This window comes from Cygnus olor, chromosome 4 (genome assembly GCF_009769625.2).
Source record: "Cygnus olor isolate bCygOlo1 chromosome 4, bCygOlo1.pri.v2, whole genome shotgun sequence".
NCBI classification, from domain to species: domain Eukaryota; kingdom Metazoa; phylum Chordata; class Aves; order Anseriformes; family Anatidae; genus Cygnus; species Cygnus olor.
Window position 1 is genome coordinate 10403677 of NC_049172.1, and position 26302 is coordinate 10429978.

General features: G+C 38.8%; 1 protein-coding gene across 2 annotated transcripts in view; it reads right to left on the minus strand.

Annotated features, from left to right (window-relative positions):
• The window catches only part of GRID2 (glutamate ionotropic receptor delta type subunit 2), an 805832-nt gene that overhangs the window by 729546 nt on the left and 49984 nt on the right, over nucleotides 1-26302 (minus strand). The window contains exons 1-3 of one of the 2 annotated variants that reach the window (XM_040555874.1): nucleotides 25371-25449; nucleotides 8614-8704; nucleotides 4175-5153 (exon numbers count right to left, since the gene is read on the minus strand). In XM_040555874.1, the coding sequence (XP_040411808.1) occupies nucleotides 4175-4262 (88 nt within the window). In that variant the 5' untranslated portion in view covers nucleotides 4263-5153; nucleotides 8614-8704; nucleotides 25371-25449. Of the gene's footprint in view, nucleotides 1-4174; nucleotides 5154-8613; nucleotides 8705-25370; nucleotides 25450-26302 lie in introns of those variants that run through there. The other variant, XM_040555872.1, reaches the window with a different exon arrangement.

Consider the following 26302-nt stretch of genomic DNA (forward strand, 5'->3'; position numbering starts at 1 on the left):
TGTAGATACTACAGGTGCTATAGGCACATATAGATTGGGGATTTATTTATTTTTTTTCTTTTTAATAAATCCATTTAGCTTGCTTGTCCTGTTCTTTGCAAAACATGTGAGAATAGTGTAATGAAGTCAGTGACATACACTATATACCTTCTAAGAAGGCTACTGATGCACACAGCAATACAAACCAAGTGCATTTTAGTACAACAGCTAACAACAAAATGTGGATGTGAATATTACCAAGCTAGACAACTCCCTTTTCCTTACAAATATTTTTATATATTTTTATATTCTAAGGGCACTATAATCTCAATAAGTATTAAACCCCATGTTGGAACTGCCCTGACATTATTATCCAGAAGAGCTTAAAAGTATGAACCATCTCAGGATCCAGCAATGCCCAGAGTTTGCCTAACACAAGGAATTTACCTCTCCTGGCCCACTAAGTCTACAGGCTGAGAGGAGGAAGGGAAGAGCATATCTACTTTTCTCTCTTGAAAAAAAAAAAAAAAAAGTATATATATATATAATATATATATGTATAATGTGTATATATACATATCTCTCTATAAAAACATATTATATAACTATACTATATATGTATATATCTAAACTTACCATTGAAAATAAAGTTAAGGGCAGTACACAACTGAGAGAACATGCCTGAAAGCACCGATAAATATAAAGAAACAACTTGCAATAGTCAGGGTATCCAAACTACTGCTGTGCAGTGCTGTATTGAATTAATATTAAAAAATGCTTCAGTGTATTTTTTTCAGCAAAAACGTTTGTACCCATAGTATGTAGCCACTGCCTTTGGTGATTTCGCCACATTTAATATGCATGTTTGTGCCTACATTTCTATATGCACAATAGAAATAGGATAGCCGTATGCACAGATATATTACTATGTACATATGTCAAGGGAAGAAATGAGAATGGGTGTTAAGTACAAAATATAAAAGCATTAGACCATCAACTGCAGAAAATACAAAGCATACACAAATTGTGCAGTTGACAAGGAATGCCACCTAATCCCTGCTTAATTAAAGCACTGTTCTAAACTCCTGTTCAGGGAGTGAGGAGTGTGGGACGACTGATGTATGAAGAAAATATCAGGCAGCGTGGCTAATCTCAAAGACTTTGGAGCTTTTGAGCTACATAAATCAGAGCGACTTTTTGAATAGCCTCATAAAACACAAAATCATTGCCATTCCACTCACGACTTTCAGATTCTTCCTACAGCATACAGATCATTAGGAAACTTCTAAGCAATCAAGTAATGCGGGGCTGATGAAATTACTCAATCAATGCATGGGCTCAGGGAAGCAGCATAGGACAGAATTGCAGTTTTGACATGGTAACCCTGCCCTTTTTTTTTTTTTTTTCCCTTTAATACAGGGTTAAGGAACATTGCAGTGGAGTTGATTCATTTCAACATTTTCACAACAGTGCTTAATGCAGTCTTTCTGAACTGCCAGCTTCTATTTATAATAGCAGGCCAGCAGAAATGTACAGACTATAAGCAGCCCTACCAACATTCAAAATATGATATAGGAAAATGCTTATTTTTAAATATGTGCATTTACATACACACAGACCTACTCTAAAGATCAAAAGCTGCACATATAATCATTCAGAGGACAGAAATGTGAGAAAGTGTATCGTAGGTAAGAACCAGTTATCATTCCCCCCCTACTACAACCATGAATCTACACACTAATTCTAACATTCTTGTTATTGTCTGAGAAACAGCTGGTAACATACTTGGATAGAGAAAGCATTCCTTTGCTGAAAACACATCAAATGATACATAGGCTAGCAAGAGAGTTAGTGTATTATTATTGGAAAAAGTATGTGCCATCAGGAAAACGAGACTGCACAGGTAATGTGATATCTCTTAGGATCACGTCCCCCTTCCATACATAGGAAAACATTTTCCACTTGAATTTACAAACACTGTAGAATTAGGAAATGATAAAGGTTTTGCTTTGCTTGTTGCCTAAGGCATCAGTACTACTTCTGGTAGTATTGCTTTTCCCCTGAAGTGAGCATTTTGTTTTCTTCTTTGGCATTATGAATTCTTCTGTAGGTAATTTGTTCATAGAGTACCCTACTACTCCTTTTCATAACTCATATAAATAAATGCAGTACGTTATTTATCTCTAAATATTTTATCCATAAGTTTACTCAGCACAAGTGTAAGAAAACAGAAAGGGTCAGGGCCTAAAATGCAGAGGTGATACTAGGGGCCAAATTTTCATCCATGAGCTGTACAAGTTGCAATGCTTAGCTGTTTCCCCACTTACGGTTAAAACAGTTCTAAATTCAGGTCACTTCTTTTCAACTTATTCATTTTAATAGATTTAAAGCTCTGTGTAACAATTATCAATTTGCCATATTCATGGCAACATAAACCAGTCTATAAAAGGAGCTAATCCCCTTGTCAACTGTACTAATTGTCTCTCAAGACAAATTAATCGTGTGAGAAGCAACTACTTTGGTATCTTTTTCTTTCAGTGAGGATTTACTGTGTTGATGCATCTAACCACTAATTGCATTATAAAAAAGCATAAGCGGTAAAACGTGTTGTATTCACCATATATAACAACTGAAATGAGCAAAAATGCCATTAACGTGGAAAAAAGAAACTATTGTCTCCCTTGATGCTAATGCAGACATACAGCTCACCCAACAAGCTCCTCTAGCCAGGACGACGGGAAGCAGAAAATTACAAAGAAACTCCTCATCTGTTACTCAGTCAAAATTCCCCCCCAGATCCTAAGATCTGATCACTTTGTTGCAAGATCCTCAGTAACAAATCGTAAGGCAGAACCGTCTCCTAGTGTCGCTTTGACAGCTTACAACCGGGAGAAAATAAATAAATAAATAATACTAAAATTCAAGCCCTTCTTCCTTTAAAAGGAGGGCACAGAGCGATGCCTCCTCTGTGCATTATTCGATGCTCCGGCCGCACGCAGATATGAGGAGTGACCCCTATAAAGTTGCAGGACCTAAGGGAAGCAGCCGCCCGTGAGCTCCGGCGTGGGAAGCGGGGTGGCTAGGTGGGGGGGCAGGCTTATCTCTGCCCAGATGCCGGTGTCCTGCACAAAGCTCCGGCCGGCCGGGCTGCCCAAATCCCGTTCCCACGTCCACTTGCCCAAAAACCCACCGCTGATCCCACGGCCGGCACGGGCGGACATGTTTATAAAGCCACCCCCGGGGACAGCGGGAAGCTGCAGGCCCTGCACAGGGACCTCCCCCCCCCAGACAAAAAAAAAAAAGGGCCCTGGCGGGACCCTGTCCCCGGGAGCCCCTTCCCCGGTGGCAGCGCCTCGCTCTCCTGCGCCGCCTGCGTGCGGTGCCTGCAGATGGGCGAGCGGCCGGGGGGGGCAGCGCCCTCCTTCCTCTCCCTGCCGCCCCCCGGCCGGGCGGAGCAGTACTGGGCGGGGGGGCTGCCCGCTGCGGGAGCCAAACCCGGTCGGCTCAACGCGAGGGTGGGGGGGGAGGAACACACAGGCTCCCGGATCACGGCGGCGAGGGGAAGCCCGGCATAGCGCTGTGCATAGCAATAACCGGGGGGGGGGGGGGCACCGCCGGCAGCCGCCCTCCCTGCACCCGCCGCCGGGGGAGCCGGGCACCCTTCCCGGTGCGGCCGCGGGAGGCGCCCGGGGTGAAAGGGGGGAGAGGGGCGGCCGGAGGAGTCCCCCCGAGCCCCGGAGGGGAAGCGCTCACGTTGCCAAACCACCTGTTCCGCCGGGGGAGAGGAGAAGGAAGGCGAAGGGGGGCGCTTTGCGTGGCTGGGGATGAGGGGGGAGGCTTGGGGTGTGACCCCCATCCCCGGCCGAGGGTAGGAGGACGGCAGGCTGGAGCTGGGGGGCTGTGGGGAGGGAGCGGGGAAGTGTCCCCGAACCTTGTGTGTCCCCCCCCCAGCTCGTCAGCCCCGCAAAACCTCAAGGTCTCAAGCACGCACATTTACCCCGCACACGGCGGTGGGGGGAAAGAGGACGCCCGAGAATCCTGTGGGAAGCGATTGCAAGAGGGGAAAGAACAAAAACCGGCAAAGATAGCGAGGGATAAAAGAGAGGAGGGAAGCCTGCCAGGAGGAGAGAAGGTTGCAAAAGGAGAGCTGGGAAAGTGTCCAGCAGCGGCACGGGCAGACGCAGCACCCCCTTACCGATGTGAATGATCGAATCTGCAATCGCCGCTCTCCAGCTCCGAGTCCAACAGACGGACACCACCAGGATGAGGGAGAAAACTTCCATCTCCGGCGGAGGTCCAGGCTTTGCAACGACAGCTCTCTTCGCCGAGCGGTGCCACCGCGGAGGATGGCGCGGCGCGGGCAGCCCGAGAGTTTGAGGTGCCGGAGGGACGTGTAAATCCCGCTGGCTGGCGCACGGCTGCGGCTGAGCGAGGGAGCGAGCCCGAGGCTCCTCGGCGAGACCCCGTGTCACTTCGGGGGGCTCCTGGGCAGCGCCAGAGTTGCTGGGAGCTCCGGCAGCAAATCCATCCAGCCCGGGAGCCGCGGCGGGCAGCAGACGCCTCTGCTGGTCAGACAATCCCCATCCTTCCGCCGGGTCCAGGGATCCGCTCGGTCCCGGCTGCTGCACGGCAACTTCCAACCCACCCCACGCACACACACACACACACGCAGGCACAAGCACACACAGACACGCACACACACAAACCCTCTTGGCCGGAGAAGCCCCAGGAGCCCGCAGCAATAGGCTCGCCTTCAGTGAGCGAGGAGGAGCGGGGAGCCGGGAGGGCAGGCAGCCCCGGCTCCAGCAGCCGGATTACTGCAGGAAAAGCCCCCCCGGAGGCCAAAAAACAAAGTGAACTTCAAGGTAATGCGGATAGTAATGCAGAGATTTCCCCCCACCCTCGGCTTAAAAATCGCTTCCCACAACTGGAAGAAGAAAAAAATAAATTAAAAAAAAAATCAAGAAATAAATCTGCAAATCAAGCCCGGCGTGCAGTCTCTGTCGCGCAAGGTAGTGGTTGGACAGGGCAGGAGAGCGAAGGAGTGCCCAGAGCAAGGCAGAGGAAGGCAGATGATGGTCTGCAGGTTGCTTTTGGAGCTCGCTTTGCTAGTGGGATGCAGAGAGAGCTGGCAGCTCCAGCACCAGCCAGCACGTTGCCTAGAAATGGATCACCTAGGAGAAGGAGAGAGAGCGAGAGATAAGTGCTATCAGCCAGAGAGGGAGAAACAGAGAGAGCAAGCGAGTGAGAGTGCTTCTCTCTAATAACCACCTCCTCCCCCTATCTGCAATACAAGGGAGAAACAAAATAGAGCTCTCATCTCCCCTGAAATCTTCAGCTGGGACTGGGGAAGAGACATAGGCAGGAGTGCATGCAGCCTAAAAATATGTTAGGGGGAGGGGAGGGGGGAAAAAATATCTTTTTAAAGTGTTATGCTTAGCTTAAAAAAAAAGAAACCACACACCCCATTTATTTAACCTTGTAACTCCACTGCAGGTATCAAGTTCAAAGCTAGATGGGCACTTTTGCTTCTCAGTCTTTGACAACTGAGTCAGGGACACTGCTTGAAGGGGAAAAGGAAAAAAAAAAAAAGAATAAAAGAAAGCAAAAAAAAAATCAGGGACACCTGGCCTCAAGGGGAAAATGAAGACCTAAAAATCTATTAATATGATTTTAATTATCTGTGTTCTTGATGGAATTCTCCCATTTTTTTAAAGCAATGAATGTACTTTTTTTTTTTTTTTTTTTTTTTTAGGTAGTGGAGAAAATTCTATTAGAAAACATTTAGAGCACACTTTTCATGCTCAGGGTTCTATGAATACATTAACCAATTAATCCTTAGACTTCTGCTGTTGTTAAATACATTATCCCCGTTACACAGACAGAGAATTGCACAGCATTTTATGTTCCTATAAATTAGTCCAAATCCCCACTTTATGTCTTATTACACTTTCTTCTGACTTTGTTATATCTAGTTATACTAGAAACAAGACACAGAAGTCAAAGAATTGCTCCAACACACACACACAAAAAAAATTGCTCCAAACTTGTACCAGCCATTGATAAGACTTGAAAGTCCTTATGGAGGTATAAGTAGAGGTAGATCGTCTCTCTCTAAACAACCCTTCCTGAGTGCATTTCCTAAGATATATGACCTAGATTAAGTTAATCATATCTGACTAGCATATTTCTGTTCACAAAACTGAACTACAACTCTTTTCAGTCACGGGACTTAATAAGCACACTTGGTGAACGTAAGGATTTAGCTCAAGAGGAAGAAGTAAGATTTTAAAGTTAAGACAAACTAAACCAGTGTAAGGAGCAAGATAACTGAATCTTAAAAAACAAACAAACAACAACAAAAAAAACACAGCAATTTCCACTTTGCTTCAGTCCCCATTGGCAGGTGAATACTTCCCTAAAAATGGTAACACTGAAGAGGCTTCAAGCCAGATCCAAAGCAGAAGTCAGGCATCATCTCTGTACTGGCTAGAATGGGCTTTCTCTCCTCTAAAAGCTGTAACAAATCACAACTAAAATTGACTTTAAGAGACAAAAGAAAGGAGTACAAAAAGGGAACAAAAGATGACAAGCAAAAGTCTCACAAATGATGTCCTTCACATGCTGCATTTGTTCATATCCTCTACGCAACATTCACAGGTCTGTTATCGATAACAGCTACCTACAAAAAGGGTGCTTTTTTTCTGTAAATGACAGTTTATGCACAGTATCACTGAGTGTAATGGCCATTAATTTTACAAGTAATAAATTCTGATTCATCTGAGAAACTTTAGGAGCTGCTTGAGTCATTATTACTTCTCCACAAAAGAACGGAGTTCACAAGAAATGTTAATTTGCTTCGGGGGGGGGGAGGGCATGTTGGAGCAGTACTCTTTAATAATGTACAATGCACAGTAGGCAGAGTAGAAAATATAATGAAAACCTTTGGAAAGTTATATATATATATATATTAATCCTCAGTTTAGATAATACTAAGATTTTTGAGGCCTCACCCAGAAACTAGCTATCCTTTCAGACTATTTAAAGCATCCAGTAAATGTGCCATGAATTGGCCACACTAAATGGAAATTTTCACTTAAGTCTGTGGAAATACTTACCAGGGCAGAAGGCACAACTAAGAGTCTGTAGCTCACAAATACCCTCTAACTAATAAAAATGGTGGTTTTTTGAGAGTAGTTCTAAATAATAATTCCAGTGATAAAGAGCACCGCCTGAAAATTTGAAAGGAATGAGACTGAAGTGAAGCTAAAGTTTAAATTTAAGTAAACTCACTTTAAATAATGAACACATTATGAACTTAATATGCATCCTCCACAGAGATAAAATCATTTGTACTTCCTCCCTTTCATTCTCTTCAATTCTTATTCATTAAAAACACAAATTGGTGTCATCTGTATAAAGAGTCTGAAAAATCTTATGCTACATAATTACTTCAAGGTATCAAAGGAGAATGTAGAAAAAGGATAATGGTCTCTTCTAATCAATATATGCTAAGCATTTACAGAAAGTTGAAGTTAGGGAAAAAATCCAGAACAGAACTTACTGATCCTGTGGAAATATTATTCTAAAAAGGAGTCTATTAATCAGACCTAGGCCAATGCAGGCCTCTAATAAGTAGTGAGTGCATTTCTTGGGACTTCAGCATATGCTGTCCTTGGCACTTTAGAAACTTAAATCCCACAGTTTTTAGCTACGTTGCTCTTCCTTTGCTACGATTTCCCTCCCAAAATGTATTCAGTTATGTTAGTATCACTTCAGTTCCACTGTCAGCGTCCGTGGGAGAAGCACCACTGCAGACTAATCAATGCTTTTTAACAACAGGGAGTAGTCTTCTTCTTTCTTGTAGTCTAACTACAGTGAGGTTAATGGCTGATGTTTCTGCGAATCATCTATTGCAGTGTTACATGCTCGTGCAACCCGTAGAGAAGCAGCAAAGGAGGAATACTCTTTTAAAACTGATACAGCAGGAAAACAAATGTGGCCATCTAATATTTATTTCCTCTCACCCACACATAACACTCTGCTCCTTACCCTGCTTGGGACCTGAGCTTCTATCAGAGGAGGAAAGACAGATAAACACAGAAGTTTTATATGTCTTTCACCTACCTAAAGCTTTAATTTGGAAAATGCTATTCCCCTTTTCCTAACTGGTTGGCCAAAACCATATCCTAGGTCAGCCTAACCAACCTTCACGTGTTATCTTTGGGATGTTATTTAATTCCAAGTCCTAGGAGCTCCTTCAGATATTGAAGAAAATAGCACAGCAATAAAACAGTCCCACTTACAACCTTCTGTATTGGGAGTTACTCAGAACAGTTACAGTGGCAGTTCAAAATTGCACAGCAAGTGTTTAACGTTACCTTACATGAGCATTAAACATACCTTTTGCACATTACAATGCAATTGTTTTATATTCAAGTGTCTTGCTTAAACTGACAAAAAGTTTAGATGAAAACAGATTACACTCCAGGTTAGATCACTGGTCCATTTGCACTAACAAACTCTTCATGAAGACCCATGAGTTTTTTCACAGGAAAAAAACAGCATGAACCCATCCCACTGTTCTATGTTGTGTGCAGTGAGAAACAGAGGTAGGAGAAATTCCTTCCTTACCATACTGAGCCATCACCTCCTATCTTGATGTTTAGTGTCCAATTAACCTTCTCATCTTAGCTTACATCTTGTTAATGGTCACACAGGTATCCTTAAAAAAAAAAAAAAAAAAAAAAAAAAAAAAAAAAAAAAAGGGCAGCATTAAACTCCATGACCTTCTGTGGCAGTGAATTCCAGCCGTGCCAACAGGTTGTGAGAAATAACATTTCTTTTGCTTGGTTCTAATTTACTCCCCTCTTTCATAAGACAATTCAATATTATTGTACTAAGAGGTGGGATTTGAAAGAATGGATCATCTGTTACAGGAGAGAATCATCAATTACAAATACATAACATTCACACCCAAATTGTTATTGATGCCGTTTGAACATGGGAGAAATGCCAGGAAGGCCCACCTACTATTATTAAGATTGGTTTCTATTTCTGGACTCTCAAAGTCATTTGTTATCATTTTTTTACTGCAGCTTCCTCTTATTTTTCAAGTCTCTGTGGGTCATTTTTTAAATGAGTGCTCCTGACAGGGAAATTAACAGTAGTTTTTTGAATCTCTGTATTTCTTTGATGGCTGTACAGAAGAATGGGCTTTTTTCTCTCTTCAGCCAATGTTTGGAAGTTTTGATTTGTCACCAAATAGTAACATTATAGTTTAAATGAAGGAGCCTGCAATATCTCATTACTTCAACTCTTAAAAGATTATGTGCAGATTCTGCAATCAGATCATCACAGGCAATTCCTTACAGAGAGCCATTTCAGTGGGTACTGACATGGGTACAGAATCTTCCTCTAAGGGTGCCTTTCCTGGATCATATCCTAATTTACATGATATGAAGCCAAAAAAAAGTTATTGTTAATATTAATTTAATTCTTGTTACTTATGATAATTATGATGTAGGTTTTGAAAAGATCTGCCTAACTATACCACTCAGTCTACTCAAGGCTGTCCAGATATTTAATGATAGTAAAAAAAACAACTACAGGTCCCCACTCCCTAATTTATCTAGGAAAACACTTTCCATTTGACAATGCTATTTAAATCTAAACAATACTGAGTTTCTTGCATTTTAAAAACAAAAATTTACAAATATGCCTCACCTTGCATTGCTATATTTAAAAAAAACAATGCATCCTCAAAGTGTTGATATAAAGTAACTGGCTGACAGACCTATCACAAAACTGTATGCCACAAGCAAAAGTTCCTCTGCCGTCGAGCTAGCACACAGGCTCTCAGAGAAAGACGCTAGCTCTGAGAGGTTACTGTAGTTGACATGTCTACTTAGTCTTTGCTTAACCTGGCATAGCTTCAAACAAGAAGTCACCTGGGAGGGTTTTAGTTAAAAGGACATCTGTCTATCAGGAAATAGACTTGCTTCAGTGACCACCAAATAACCTTTACATGAAAGCTTCAGTCTACTGCCAACTTTAAGGTTGTTCTCTTCATTATAGAAGAGGTTTGGGTTAATAGGACCACTTGAATTTTAAGTAGTGGCCCAGGCATTGACTCCATCTGTCCTGTCATACCTCGTGTGAAACAGGCACTCTTGGGCCTATGTTAACACTTATAGATAATGGGCTTAATCTTTCTTTAATAATGGAATAGTTTGAGGACTAAGTTAATTCTTTTTCATCAAACACAAAGCATTATGTACTTTTTCCTTAATTCTGTTTCACAGCTTTAACGTGTGAATGTGTGTGTCTGCAGGAATATATGTGTATATTTATGTATGTATGCCTGCATATGGAGATTGATTAGACAGAACGTAATTTAATTTGGTCATATACAAACAAACAAAACATTAAATATTTACTGCATTTCAATGGACGGTGAATGTGGTGGCCTTAAATATCTTATCACAAAAGAACAAATGCCAAATCAGAAACAAGAGTTTTTCTGCTGGGCAAAAATAAATCCAAAAATTTCATGCAGTACACAGCAAAGGTTTCAAAGACTTTTGCTTTTTTTCAACTACATTGTTATTGAGTTTAGTTGAGAGCTTGTGTCTTATCCTTTAGCCTCACTGCACAAAACTCAGAAAATGGTTATGAAGTAAAGTCAACCCTTAGAGCAACCAGTGTTATCAGAGTGAATTAGCAGGGACTGCTGCTGAGGTAGATTTATTTTGCTTCCCTTTAAACTCATGTTATAGATCTCCTCTGTTGCTTGAGCCATCCTTTTATGCTCATGCTCCTTTCTTAAAAATTGTTGTGCTACTAGAAGGAGGTGGCATTGCCTCATAGTGGTAAGACTTCTTGGGCGTGATCTAAACAGAAAACAAAGCAAAGCAAAACAAAACAAAAAAAAGACACCTGAGAAAACAAAATTGAAGGAAAAATGGTGCTGAGTGGTTGGTTTCATTGGCACCAGAGAGAATACCATGTTCTGAGACACTTATATATGTAACATTGCCGGTCTTAATCTAAGTTAGAAGAAAGCCTTGGAATAATTTCTCTCTTGCTTCATCTGCCCAGTGAGTAGTAAGTATCAAGCCACATTTTTCTAACGCCAAGTCCTTCTGTGTCTCTGTAAACAGCCAGCTAGTCCCTCTCCTTTATCTCTGAAAACCTCCTCTCAGCAGGTGCATAGGCAAGGACTCATTTAAGCAAGAGCTCAGTGAAGCCTAAGAGCTTTGGTAAGGTGTGAATAGCAAACGCAGAGGCAGCACTCAGCAGCTGGTGAGACGTGCATGTTGTCTATCTGATGACCATCCATCTCCCTCTTAGCTTCACCTGGTGCCTGTTACTGCCTTGACTCTTTCTAGCCACCAGTCCAGCCTACAATAAAACAAGAATGAGGGCTGATTATGTTCTGTGGAGAAGCCACCAAACCAAATATACTACTCAACAGGGAAGGTGTGCACAAGGAGAAGTCAGGAAAGATAATTCTCAACTAGCTTTGAGAATATGATGTGTTTTGGTGGAAAGGCTTTAGAAAAACTCAGAAAGAAAGACAGCAGAGTGGTAGCAGGACATGCTGAAGTCACAGTTCATATCTGAGTAGCCTCTTAGTGTATGCAGCTGAAGGAATTAAACTAATTTGGATATTACATGGAGTGAAAGAACCAACCAAGAACAAACCATTTTACTGATCTCATTCTAATTCTTCAATGCTGCTGAGAAGAGAGGGGGAGTTTCAACTGTGACAGTGTAAAAGAAAGGCCAGTCAGAAGTCATCACTGAACCAGAAATGCCACATGCTGTCTGTTTGCTTCATATCATGCAAGAGCCAGAATCAGCTTAGTCTTTGCTATTGCTAGCAATGGAAGAGAGTCAGAAAAGCTCAGTACTGGAAAACAGAATTATTGTTGCTCTGTGAGCCCGTGGTTCAAGCATGGGAACACCCCACACATTTAATTCTTTCACCTACTTGGAAAAGGTAGCAGGAAGTCTGTTAAATTTGATGTTTTAACAAAAATATGACTCATAATTATTTATGAAAGACACATAGCACAGGCACTGCTATTTTTTTAACGCTAGTTAAGTTGACAGCTGCAAAGCTGTATATATTTTTCTATTCCATCTTTATTTAGTAGTAATTGTTATTGTTATCTTAGGGCCTCTAACAAGACTGAGATTTCATTGGGGCAGAGTACAAAATACATAGCAAAATACTTCTCACCACAAATACAGTAAACTCTGATTACACAAGAAAAATGAGTCAGACAGGGAAAGAAGAAAGTCAAGTGTATTCCCAAGGTCATATGTCATAAAATTGGATTTCCCTAGTTCTATCAGAGGAAACTCTCCACCAACTTTCATGGTGCATAAGAACACCATCTGATCTCTTTAGAGTAATATGACAAAACTCTTACTTGTGAGCTTGCACCTTTTTAGCATCAGAATCCCAAAAACATTTGATAAGTTGTTTTAACACAAGACTTGAACTATAGCTAATACTATTTCTGCACACTTTTTCAAAAATATTCTCAAAACAAAACAAGTCTCATGTTTCACCTAAGATCTGTTGCCCAATACAATCATTGGTGCAAGGTTTTTCCAACAAAAAGTAAGTTATCTGAACCAAATCAAGAGCCAAGTAGATAAAGATAACTGCTCAATGGGAGAACTGTATAAATCACCACTGTTTATGTGAAAAGTCATATATTTCTTTATGCCAGGAAGTACTAATTGGTCATTACATGGTTAGATATTAGTATGTTTAATAGTCTCTGAAAGAATTTGTATGTCTATTTATGGGAGAAACATTTCCAAAACTAACAGTCTTTAACTATTCTATATGATGCATGTTTCCACAATGTTATTTTCAGTTATAAATCAAGACAGCTGAAATAACCTATTTGAAATTTCTTGCTTTGATGCATTAAACATAATTTCCTTCTCTCAGTGTTTTCATCATAACAAACAGCATCATTATAGTTGGCATTTACCTTATTCCACAGTATTTCTGTCATAAATTAAGAAAGAGCCATTAGATCTGATGACAGGGCAAGAAAGAAAGTACCTAACTTACATGACAAATTATTTGTGGTGATTTTTAAGATAATTCAATTTTGTCCTTACAGTACCTAAACTTAAAATAAACAACCCATTTTTTCTCAGTTGGCCCTGGCTTCTTGAAGTGCTTTTCACATAATATTTACCCTATATAACCATTCTGACATGACTGGAAAGGCCACACAACTCTGAAATGCAACTATTTCATAGAAAGCCAGTCAGAAAGACTACTTTTCAAAGAGACTCTTGAAAATATAAAATTCAAATAAAACCTTATTGGATGGAAAAAGGAAACACAAATAAAGCCAAATTATCTTCCTATTACGACCTACTTTTCCGTGAAGCCTACTTCATTTGTTTCAAATTACTAACAAGTGAATTTTGAAGAGAAAAAAGCTGTATTTTCTATTTCAACTCTGTTAAACATTTGCTTCACATTAGCAAAGTCATGCAGATAAACTGAAAGTATTCCTATTAGCATGACTCTAAAATGTGTTTTGGATGACTAGAGATATTGAATGTTCCTGCATAATCCACATCACAGATAAGTAAAAAATCTACACCATCTATTTATGTTACAGGCTTTCCAACCATTACTCATCTCCATCTTCTTTGATCTCTTTGCAGTTTTCCTCTTTAATGTTTATTTTTGGGTCTCTGTCTTTTTCACCAACTTAAGTCACTGAAAATAAGTGAATGGTCAGAATACATCTAGGTAATCAGTGAAGTATATGATATTTCTGAGCACCCACCTGCTGGGTGAAATGCTGAGGACAATTTCACCACCACGGACAATGACAAAGTGTCCCATTCTGCTGTTCTTTGCCTTTCAAGTTTGTAGTCTATTCTGAGAAGTCAAGTGGTAGCAACAATTAAGCCCTTTTAAGTGTTACTAGCACTGGATGCTTTTTACGTCACAGCTATTAAGAGCATAACCACTCACAGATAAGGTCACTCCATAAAGCCTCATTTTAACCTTCAGGAAAAGAAGATATGTTTAATAAAAATAAAAATAAGATGTTTAATAAACAAAGTTCTTTCATATTTTACAATATAACAACAACGTAATTTGAATGCTTAGCAAGATATATGAAAGAAAAATCTGAGCATTTTATGCACCTCAAAAAAAAAACCCACCCTCTAAGTACTTTATTAATGTACTCCAAGTAGTGAAACACAGCAAACATACATTATTCTTGTAGATAAGAGACTACATGTTTTAAGATGCACCAATCTAAATTGACTTCTGTGGAGATGACCCTTTAATTTCGAAAGCTGTAAACCATTTAGCTTGAGTACCTGTGGCTCTGACCGGGCTCTTCATTTGGCTACGAACAAAGTTCTTCAGGTTCACTAAGTTCTCTTTCTTGGAAGGTCTGCTGTAAATACCCTGTTATTATTTCCCACTTTTACTCTCTTACACACATACAAACGTGGCAATGCATTTAAGCAACGACATAGAGTCTTGGTCCTTTAATATAGATTATTCTTCAAGTAATTTCAGAAAAGTGTAGTAGAATTGCTTTAGGAGCAAAGCATGGGTGGTAGTGGTATGGACATCAGACTGTGGACCTAGACTTATCCAAGTTAACTGATGAGCTGCAGTTCCAGATTTTAAACTGCTACTCTTGCAAAGTAAATTTTGTACTAACACAGGAAGCAAACAGTGAGGGGGAAATAATAATTGAATTAAATCACATTTAAAACATTTTTGATGAGTGAATATTGACACAAACTGGAAAGCAGGAAATGACCTCAGGAATTTAAAACTGTGAACATATCCAGAACATATCCATATCTTGTATTAACATCAAGACTTATCTGACTCCCTTTCAAATCAGTGAAAGTCTCAACAAAATCAAAGCTCAACTTTCTGTTTCAGAGAGTTTCAGTGAGATCAGAGGCTTTTCCCATAAACAGAAACCCAAACACACAAATAAAACTCTGCAGAGGTGGAGTTTAATGACATGAGATTTCTCTATCAGTTCTCTGGCATAAAGATCTCAGCATAGTTTTCTCTGCATTATTTGTTTATTTTATTTTATTTTACTGTTGTTCCTACCAAAAAGAAGCATAAAAAATCATTACTCCATAGGATCTGCCATGCCTCATTTTTGGTGGTCAACATTAAATGGAAAAAAATATATAAATACTTTAGTAGATGGCAGAACATAGGCAACTTCAATAAACATACTGTCAGAGAGATTCTTCTACCCCCAACTTTGGGTGAAACTTCCAGGCATAGTACTCTGTAGAAAGAAATCTGGTTTCAAACTCACTGCAAATCAAAACAAGCAGCCGCTCATTCATAAAAGAGAGCAACATTGCAAGATGCTGTCAAACTTGGGCTTGAACTAAAGTATGGTCATTAAAAAGGTTACGCAGGCAGAGAAACACAGAGTCCAGCAGGCAAAAGTGAATTCAGAAATCAATTAATGAACTAAACAGTTTAGACTAATTAGCTCTGTCTTCTATCAAGCTGTGTATGAAATTAGAATTATTTCAGTATAAGAAATCAAACTTTTAGTAGCATGAAGTAATAAATTAATTGTGGGGTCTACTCAGAGGAGCAGAAATAAATAAATGACCCCCCCATTTGCTAGAAAGCCACCTTTAAAAAAAAAGAAGAAAAAGAAGCCTCTAGGGGCTTATCATAAAAGTGTCCAGAGGCAGCAAAACTACTTTCATATATGGTAGTATGACAATTTCCTTTTTTTTTTTTTTTTTTTTTTTTTTTTTTTTTTTAACTAGGGAAAGAAAACCACTACTGCCAACAACAACAACAGAAGAAAAATCCATCAACCTTCTTCTGGATGACAAGTGTCATCCAGACCCATGTATAAAACTACACAGGAGCGTCTATAAGGGCTGAAGCAGGTAGGGACTCCTATAAATCCTATGGAAAATAGTACTAAACCAACTGATTAAATTTTGAATCCCAATCTCAGTTTCCTGTGGTATTAGAAAATACATTGGAACTCACCCAAGAACAGCGTACATTTGAATAGGTGGTTGGAGTTTTGCCATCAATTTAATTAAAAAAAAAAAAAAAAAGGAAAGAAAGAAAAAAAGAAAAAGAAAAAAGCAAAACCTGCAAGTTGAAACCAAAATTTTGCACAATACATTTCTCTCCAAAAACCAACAAAACAGAATCAAGCCACACATACAAAGAAAAAAAAAAAAAAAGGAAAAAAAAAGCAGCAGTATCATTATCACAAATTAAGCTCTAACACAGAGGAGTAGCTGGAACATGTAACTCTATACATCAGGTGAGTCCCATAATTATTAAGCTATAAATACAATCTGTTTGAATGGTGCTCAGAGCTTTCAGGTCATGATTCCTTGGCCAGAACAGAAACTTTTACCTCCCTAGATAACCAAATCACTGGCTGGACAGAGGCTCTGTACACACCTAGATCTCACTGGAATAGAGCCCAACAAGGAGAGGGTGAAAATGCAGTGCAAGATGCTCAGAAGTACTCATAGATAGAGCAATTTATACATTGCACCTGAGCTTCTCCTGACAGAGCCGTCCCACTTTCTATAAATAATTCTCTAGCTAAAGAAGATTGACTCTGTGCTTAGGCTGTTCTTGCATATGATTTAATTTGGACCTTCTACTTCAACAGTGAATGGCCCTGTGGAAGTAGTGGTTATTCTGAGATGCCATTCTTTTCCTCTTTTTCTTTCATCCTACTTCCTTCTCCTTTTTTGTTTGAGGATGCACTTGGTAAGATTTAAGGTTAATTACAGGAAGGACACTGATTTTAAAATTTTGAAATATCTGTGAAATCCATGCATATTACAAAATAGCTACATTTTTTATGTATTTATTTATTTTAAGTATTGCATCGAAGTTTCCATAGAAGAGTGAGCCAGTGACATTGAAATTGTCTTGCGTTTTCATCTTGGGTTTTAAAAGTGCTTAGGGACATAATGCAAAAGACAGAGTCCCTGTTGAAAAAAATAAAAATAAAATAAAAAGAAATCAGTAGAAATAAAAGAGCCCATCCCTAACTTGGCGCATCCACAGAAGGTCATAACTATTCAAAGGAAAGACAACATTTATCATACAGATTTCTTCCTGAACTCCAGCCTAATATTAAAGTCACTAACCCTTTGTTTCAGTTCCTTTTAGTATGTCTAGAGGAGGGACAAGAAAGCTTTGCTGGAGGGAAATTGTCAATGAGACAGAGAAACGGGGTCAGTATTTAACAACAAGTAACACTCTCTATTGCTCTTCCCTGTTTGCACAGTATCAAACCTTGTTAGAAGTCAGCCTGAAAAAATCTTTATAGAGAAAAAAATAAAGAATAGTGTCAAGGCCAGAGCTAATATTGTGCTATTGGAGAAAAAAAAAAAAAAAAAAAAAAAAAAAACACTTTAAAATAATAGGTAAAATGCTAACACTCATTGGTCATTAGACAACTCTGAGTAGTTTGATTTTTAACCAAAATAATTTTTTTTGCATATGCATCTTCATGCAACTGAACCTTCCCACACACATTTCTAAAACATGCATTTAGGCTCAAGTAAGGGGAAAAAAAATCTGATCTGGTTAGAGACATTTATGGTCCACCTGAACCTATCACACAGGAGACCTTTACCTCTCCAGTTTTCAGAGAAACATTCTGCTTGATGATTTCTGGTGAGCAGTTCTAGTCCACATTGTCTCGGAGTCCATGATATATACTGTATGTGACAATTATCTATGTCAAATAAGTTTCCGTGCTATTTTTAACAGTGCCTGCTCAGCACAGTAAACCTTTTTTTTATTATTTTATTTTTTTTAACCTAACAGCACATAGCAGACAATACAGTGATGTAAAAGACAAAGTAACTTATTTCACTGGGGTTTGTCTGTGAGATTAGGAAACTTTAAATAAATTCACAAGCCTCCGGATAATTTGCTTTCAAAGTACATCATGTTTCATCATTTGATTCTGGAACAGAGTTAAAAAGGAGGCAAAGAAGTGTCCACAGTTGATAGGCAAATATCTGCATATATTTCACAGAATCATAGAATAGTTTGGATTGGAAAGGACCTTAAAGACCATCTAATTCAACCCCCTGCCATGGGCAGGGACACCTCCCACCAGACCAGGTTGCCCAAAGCCCCATCCAGCCTGGCCTTGAACACCTCCAGGGATGGGGCATCCACAGCTTCTCTGGGCAACCTGATCCAGTGCCTCACTCTGAGTCAAGAATTTCTTCCAAATGTCTAATCTAAATCTTCCCCTTTTTAGTTTACAGCCATTACCTCTTGTCCTATCACTACACTACCTGATAAAGAGTCCCTCCCCAGCTTTCTTGGAGACCCACTTTGGCATTGGAAGGCTGCTGTAAGGTCTCCCTGGAGCCTTCTCTTCTCCAGGCTGAACAACCCCAATTCCCTCAGCATTCACAGGAGAGGTGCTCCAGCCCTTTGATCATCTTTGTGGCCCTCCTCTGGACTCGTTCTAATATGCCCATGTCCTTCTTGTGCTGGGGGCCCCAGATCTGAACACAGTACTCTCAGAGTTATTCAGAGTTACCTCCAAATCAATATCTAGGCACATTTTGAATTTAAATTTATACAGATAATGATACTGTACTTTTGAGACTAGAGCTGTTCCTATAAAAAGGAAACTGTTCTCCAATGTACAAAGCAATTCAAGTTTAGACTACTAGCACTCAACCCTAGCGAAGTTCTGAAGTTAAGGTAATGTTACCTGCACATTTATTGTACACAGTCTATATTATACAAGCAGAATTTGTTACTGGCTTTGAAATTAACTGTGGTGCTTCTCTTCATGTTGCAGTAGCTTTCAGTTCTTGCTTAGAGTAACATTAATAGTAGTTTGGTTTGTATGCTTGATGCCTTGAAATTTCAGTGACAAAATGTTGCACTGTCTGGCTAGGAAACTGGAAAAAGGTTATTTCCTTTGTAGGGGAAGGTCTGCAAGTACCTTGAAAGACCCAATTTATTTTGAGATTCCACCAAAACCTCCCAAACAAAGAACCCAAAATAAAAATACAAGTTTATATCATTTTGAGCTAAAGAAGCAGAAGAGTAAAGTTGCAGCCTGTGATAGCAGCAGTAAAGTGTTCTCTTTTTTGTTCTCTTATAATTTTATAAGTACGGGACGGCGGGGGGGGGGAGTGGGGAGGGGGAAGTGTGCCTATCTTACATACCCCAGAAATACTGAAGAAAAAGTAGAGAGACTTCTCCTATAATATGAAGTTGAGAGCATTAACATTTCACAAGTCAATAAATGTTTTTAGTTATAATTACATATATATTTCATCAATCAAATGAATTTTCTTCAAAATCTAGTTTGCTTTAACAGTATGAAAAATGTCTTAATTTGACCTCCCATGCAAGGAAAGATTAAAATTTTTATTTTAAACCTTAGTGAATTCCTAGAAACATTCGGGTTTTTATTTGAGCTGCAAAATTACCCCTCTTTACAGCATCAACCAACTATTTTCATTAGTCAGAAACAGAAGGATGGTAGTAAAAAGTCCAGGACTTGGTCTTTGCATCCTGGAAAGGTGTATGGTGTATATCGAAAGGCAGTAAGATATTCCTGATGTATTTTACCTTTCTAAAAGAAACGTCTCATGTTAGCTGTTCTTTCATATCTGTAAAGTTAATGATCATGGTTATAGTAAATGAACAATATAATTCAAACAGCAAATAGACAACGTATGACTTCTACTCCTGGTCTCTTTTTCTCAACCTAGGAATTTTCCTGGAGGCTTTCCCTCTCATTAGATTAAAATTTGCTGAGTTCATCTTATACTTGCTTCAGTGCTTATATTTGTAATTTTGGCTGAAACACAAATATACTCTTGGTCAACAGCAACTGAGCATCAAAAATAAAGATGGAGCATAGGTCCAAAAATGTTTGAGAACACTTTTAAGAGACAGTTCACAGAATCATACGGATTCAAATGGACCTCTGAAGATCATCGAGTTCACCCCCCCTGCTAAAAGCAGGTTCTTATGGTAGGTTGAGATGGGAAAAACTAATTTGATGAAAACAATCAAAAATATTACTTTTAAACTCATTTCTAATGTGTCAATTTATATTTTGTTCAGATTTAATGATGAGATATACCTATTGATCATACCTTCTTATAAATAAAATCTGATAAATGAGATATAACTTTTTTTTTTTTAATGTATTTTTTTAGATTTGTCTCTTATGTCTGGCAAGGCTACTTTGATCACTAAGAATAGTTACAATTAGGTATGACAATTATAAGGATCCATATTTTGCTAATGTGGCATTTTCACAACTTAGGGATATCAGACTGCACATCGTTTGTTCACTTTCAGACATTGTTTTCTTTTAACTGAAGTATTCTTTCATTGAGAACTATCAATTTGTGGCGTGCCTTGACCACATAAATTTTTTTTAATTATCACATAATGTATTTCTACTTTCCATTCTTTTAAACACATACTTGAAAACTCACTCGTTCACTTGCGTGTATGTCTAGACTTTAAACTTTCTCCAAATATTAACGCCATGCCTAATTAAAACTTAAGTATGCCACAGTCAGACAACATTTTTAATACCTTCCCCACAAAGTAATTTCCTCCTTAAATGCATCATTCTTGCAAAGATTTGGAAAATGCCTAGTGTGATGTTGTTTTTTTTTAGGCAAATCTGAATGATCTAGTGTTAACATGCAGAGTCACTTATTGTAGTTTCATGGTGTTCGCTGGAATAACTGAGAATTGTGAAACTCTTTCTGGGGAAGCAGAGCAGAATTTTGCTTTAAAAAGACATCACTTCTTCAGATATCCTAAGCTTCCATGAGAAGTTTCCATTTCATTGAGCCAAGAGAAAAGGAGGCTCAGGGGAGACTGTATCTCTCTCTACAACTACCTCAAAGGAGATTGTGGCAGGGAGGGGGACAGTCTCTTCTCCCAAGCAACAAGTGACAGGACAAAAGTGAATGGCCTCAAGTTGTGCCAGGGGAGGTTTAGGTTGGATATTAGGAAAAATTTCTTCACTGGAAGAGTTGTGAGGTATTGGAACAGGTTGCCCAGGGAAGTAGTTGAATCACCATCCATGTAGGTGTTTGAAAGATGTGTAGATATGGCGCTTAGGGACATGGTTTAGTGGTAGACTTGGTAGTGCTAGGTTAGCAGTTGGAACTGACGGTCTTAGAGGTCTTTTCCAACCTAAATGATTCTCTGTTTCTATGATCTTCACTCTTCCCCTGCTCCAGTGTGTGGTCCCTCCCACAGGATGCAGTCTTTCCCAAACTGATCCTGCGTGGGTTCTCACAGACTGCAGTTCAAGAACTGCTCCACTATGGGTCCATCCTCCAGGAGTGGACTATTCTAGCATGGGATCCCCATGAGCAGCAGCTCCCTCCAGACCTCCTCCTCCACCATGGGCTCTTTTCCAGGGGCTGCAGCTCTGCCCCAGTGCCTGTTTCTTCATGGGCTCTCCATGGGCTACAGCCTCCTTTAGGCTACATGCTCCACCACAGTCTTCTCCACGAGCTGCAGGGCAGCAGCTTCTCTCTCTCCCATAGCAGTTTTTTTTTTTTTTTTTCCCCCTTTCTTCAATATGCTCTCACAGAGGCTCAACCAGCATCACTCACTGTCTCAGCTTTGACCAGCAGCAGATCCCTTTTGGAGTCACCTGGAACTGGCTCTTACCTGACATGGGGCAGCTTCTGACTCTTCTCACAGAGCAGACCCCCAATACCAAAACCTTCCCATGTAAGCCCAATATAACTGGCCCTTCTTTTTATGTAGTCCTGTCACACTGTTAATGTTTCCCTACTATTCTTTTAGATAAAGATGACTGTTCTTTTTAAACAGTCTTGTGTTTTCATGTCCAGTTCTGAATACACACATGCTTAAAAAATATTTCTTAAATGCTTTCAAAATTGTATGAGCATAAGAACAGTGTTTCTGGCATATCTAAAGATGCACGTTCTATCACCTGGGGCAAAATGTACTTGTGGACTGAGCATGTGAAATTGAATTTCTATCTTTGTTTTGCTTTATTGTGTAAAAGATTTCAAAGGGCCTACTTGAAGATACATTCCAAAAATATGTTTTGGTCATTCTTAGATTAACTGGGAATAGAACTGGGAAAGACCTATTAAACTGCTCATTCTGAGCTCAAATAACACACGATCAACTCAATGAGCTCATTTGTATATCCTGCAGTATCATTGTTATTGCAGCAGTGAAATCACATCACTCAATCAGTATGTGAAATAACAGTATAAAACCTGATAAATCAGGACATTTTTAGCACAATATAAATAAGAATATAAAAGAAAACTAGGTATATAAATATAAAAGAAAACTATATAGTGAGATCTCCCTGTCCTTAGCTGAAAGACATGAACCTTTTTTTTTTTTCCTTCCCCCCCATTATATTTTCTCCCCCTGCTCTTTTGAGAATTGGAAGTGACAGACTACTAAAATATAAAAGAAAATTAGGTAGACTGGTTTCTAACCACTATCTTCTGTTAACTGTGGCCAAAAACAAGTGTCCACTCTCTCTAAATAGTGTAAGAAACAAAAATAAATACTTACATAAAAATATTTATATAAAAATATTAAAAAATATAACAAGAAAACATTTTTACACAATTGTCTCTGAACTTCCAAAAATCTGTTCCAGCGAAATCTCTGCCTTTCCTTACACCCTTGTAACAACTAGTCTGTTCAAAAATAAAGTTTGAAATGAAGGAGTGTTGCAGTTTTCCCACCTTATATAAAGTAGTCATATATTCTTTTTATTTTGCATTCCATAATGTAAAATAACTGTGAATTTACAATTATCTTCCATCTAAAGAGATTTAGTTGAAGTTTAATATACAAACATTTTACAGCTCTTCATCATTTGGCCAGGCACTGACAGTTTTTGTTTTGTTTTGTTTGCTTTTGTTGCCTTTTTTCTCATATAGTTCACTGATTTCTCCCATTTGCCTCCATCTACTATCAAATTTTTGTCATCTATTGACAGAGAAAGATTAAGCACTTTTGATTGTGCAGTATGTCACATTTCGGATTGCCATGACACCAGGATAAAAATCTGAACTGTGCATTCTCTTCTCACATAAACCTGCAAGTTGACAGCTATTCTGATCAGGTATACTTTTCTTACTCTATTTTTTACTTCCACCCATCACATGACAAAGATGTCAAAGAAAACACATTTTAGAAGTTAAAGAACAGATACATGCAAATTCTACGTATTTTTATTTTGTAAAATGTCAGTATTCACATTACTTTTTATTTGAAATATGAACAGCTTTTCTCCTTCCCCACACTGCATACGTATACACTATTGAACTTAAAGTGCAAACAGTGACCACCACTGCAGTTCAAGTTCACTTTTCAGGGGATCATTACCCATGGTTGATGGTTGTGGAAATGATGTATCCCCTATACAGTTACTTTCTTTATTGATGTAGATGCTGATATCCAATCTAAACCTCCCCTGGTGCAACTTGAAGACATTTTCTTGCATCTTATCACCTATCACCTTAAAAAAAGAGGCTGACATCCACCTTGCTACAACCTCCTTTCAGGTAACTGTAGAGAGCAATAAGGTCTCCTGTCAGCCTCCTTTTCTCAAGACTAAGTAGTCCCACTTCCCTCAACCACTCCTTAGAGCTCTTGTTTTCTAGTCCCTTCACCAGCTTCATTGCTCTTTTCTGAATGTGTTCCAGCAACTCAGTATCTTTCTTGCAGTGAGGTACCCAAAACTGAACTTGAGGTGTGGTTTCACCAGTGCCGATTACAGAGGGAAAAATCATTTCCTCAGTCATGCTGGCTATGCTATTTCTGATGCAGGCCAGGATGGCATTGGTCTTTTTGGCCAGCTGGCACACTGTCAGCTGATGTTCAGTCAACAGTTGACCAGCACCCCCAGATCCTTGCACGTAAAAGATACTCCCATGTATAAGATAGAGTCATAATGGAGAAAGCACCATTTTGAAATAGTGACCAGAAGGTCACATGGTCTTAGATTCAACATCCCTTCAAGAGCAATTAAGTCCAAAAAAATCTGTTGGAGTTCATATTCAAAAATATAACTACATTAAATTAAAGAAGTTAATAAAAAGAAGCTAAAAGGAATACATATGAGGAGCTTAAGTCAAATCTTATAGATGCTACTGAAACTACTAAAAATGTCATCTCTGAAGTATAGCACCAGTAGATATCACCATTTAGGACAAGTAAAAGAAGCTGCGAGAAATAAGAAAGCATTCTTCCAACAGCTAAAGATGTGTCTTATTGAAGAAAGTACAAAGTATCATGAATTCTAGCAGACTGAGCAACAGATGGTATAATCAACAGGCCAACAGCCGCATTTGAGCTGAATCAAAACCGGTACTAGATTCTTCTTCCAGCAAAATCAAGAACCAACCAGAAAAAGTCAAGTCCCTCCAGGTCCTATCTCTGGGACAACTGACAAGCATAGAATAAAGGGAGCACTCAGAGAAAACATGGTCATTGTAGTAAACGAAAATGAATTCTATGAATCAGTGTGTTTTTTGTCAAAAACCTGAGATTTCCATAGCAGAAGTTTTTTTTTGTTGTTTTTGTTTTTTTGGGGGGGGGTGGTGGGAGGAAGTGGGGAAGGAAAGATCATGGAATCTGAAAGTGAAGTGGCTGTGGAGATGTACAATAGTATAAATAAGTATAATAAATAATAATAATCCAGACTAAATTGTATTCATCCAAAACCTTTATAAACCTCAAAGATGAAACAGCCAAAATACTAATATAGAATATACTACTATATCCAACTCTGGATGTGGACTGGGAAGTATAATATCAATTTTTGTGCCTTTTTGAAATTTTTATTTTTATTAGCTAGAATTCAGAGGATTAAAGTCTGAAAATTTTCTGTCTAAACTATGTAAATTAACAGAGACAAGGGAATGAACTATTGGACATCTTGAATAAATATTATATACTTGGAAAAGGATATCATATGGTTTAGGTAAATAAGTATGAAATATATCTATACAAGAGCATACAAATATGTATAAAGATTTTATTTATAAAGATACCGAAGTTATATATATATATATATATATATGTGCAAAAGTATAGGTATAAAATGGATAAAACGTTCTTCAGTAAGTGCTAATGGAATTAATAATTAAAGTTTAAGAGTGAATAAATAGAAAGTCATTAAACAGAAGTTAAAGGCTATGTTGAGGTTCTCATACTTGGAGAATAAGCCATGACAAGTCTGGGGAGGGAAGACTTCAAGAGAGCAGAGGGGCACCAAAAGGGTCAGGGACACGGACAATTCAGAACATACCCAAGCATTACAGAGCTCTCCAAGGGGCCTGTGAGTGACCTGTACAGCAGAAGAAGTCTCAGTGGAGATTGGCCAGGGGATGTGCCCATGAAGCTCAGGGAATAATGAAGGGTGTAACTGTTCACAGCTGTTGCAAAGAAGCTGACAAAGGGGACTGTTAGGTGGTCTTTCTTTTAGATTAACAGCTATCAACCATTAAATGGATCAACTGGTGGTGTAAATATTTCTCCCTGAGTTCAATAAAAGAGTGTGAACGTCTCCCTGAGCTAGCCAAACCAGCACGAGTGAAGTGAGTACATGGTTCATCCCAACAGAGTATAAAAACTAGAAAAGTGATTTTGAAGATGGCAGCAGATTTGAGCTGGCTTCACCTGACATATTCCTTTCCTATGACTGGAGACATGCAGCATCATGCTGGTAAAGTATACCAAGACAGTCGATGGGAATCACATTTATACTGCGATCTTACTTTAATTTCACTTGTTATATTACGCTTGTATAGTGATTTCAGTACATTGCTGTTTCATTTTTCTAAATCAAAATCTTATGTAACGTGAAATATCTTTATTAAATACATTTAATATTCAATATTACAACATCCATGTGTGGAATATTTAAAAGAACCTGGTCAGAGAGTATTGGACTCTGTCATTAATTGACATCATTGCTGACAGTGAGTATTATTTATTGTACTGATAACATTTCAAAAATACCAAAAATTCTGATTTAAGGGTATAGTCACCAATAAGAGCCTAATAGGGGCAATTCATGCTGATTGGGAAGGGTAGTGATAAGACCAGCTGCAGATGCAACCACTACAATTAAAGAGGTCATAAATCATTCTGAATAGTACAGAAGACTGAAAAAAAAAAGCTACCAAATAAATAATAAAAAAAAGTGTGAATTTGAAAAATTGAAAGGTTCTAAGAAGT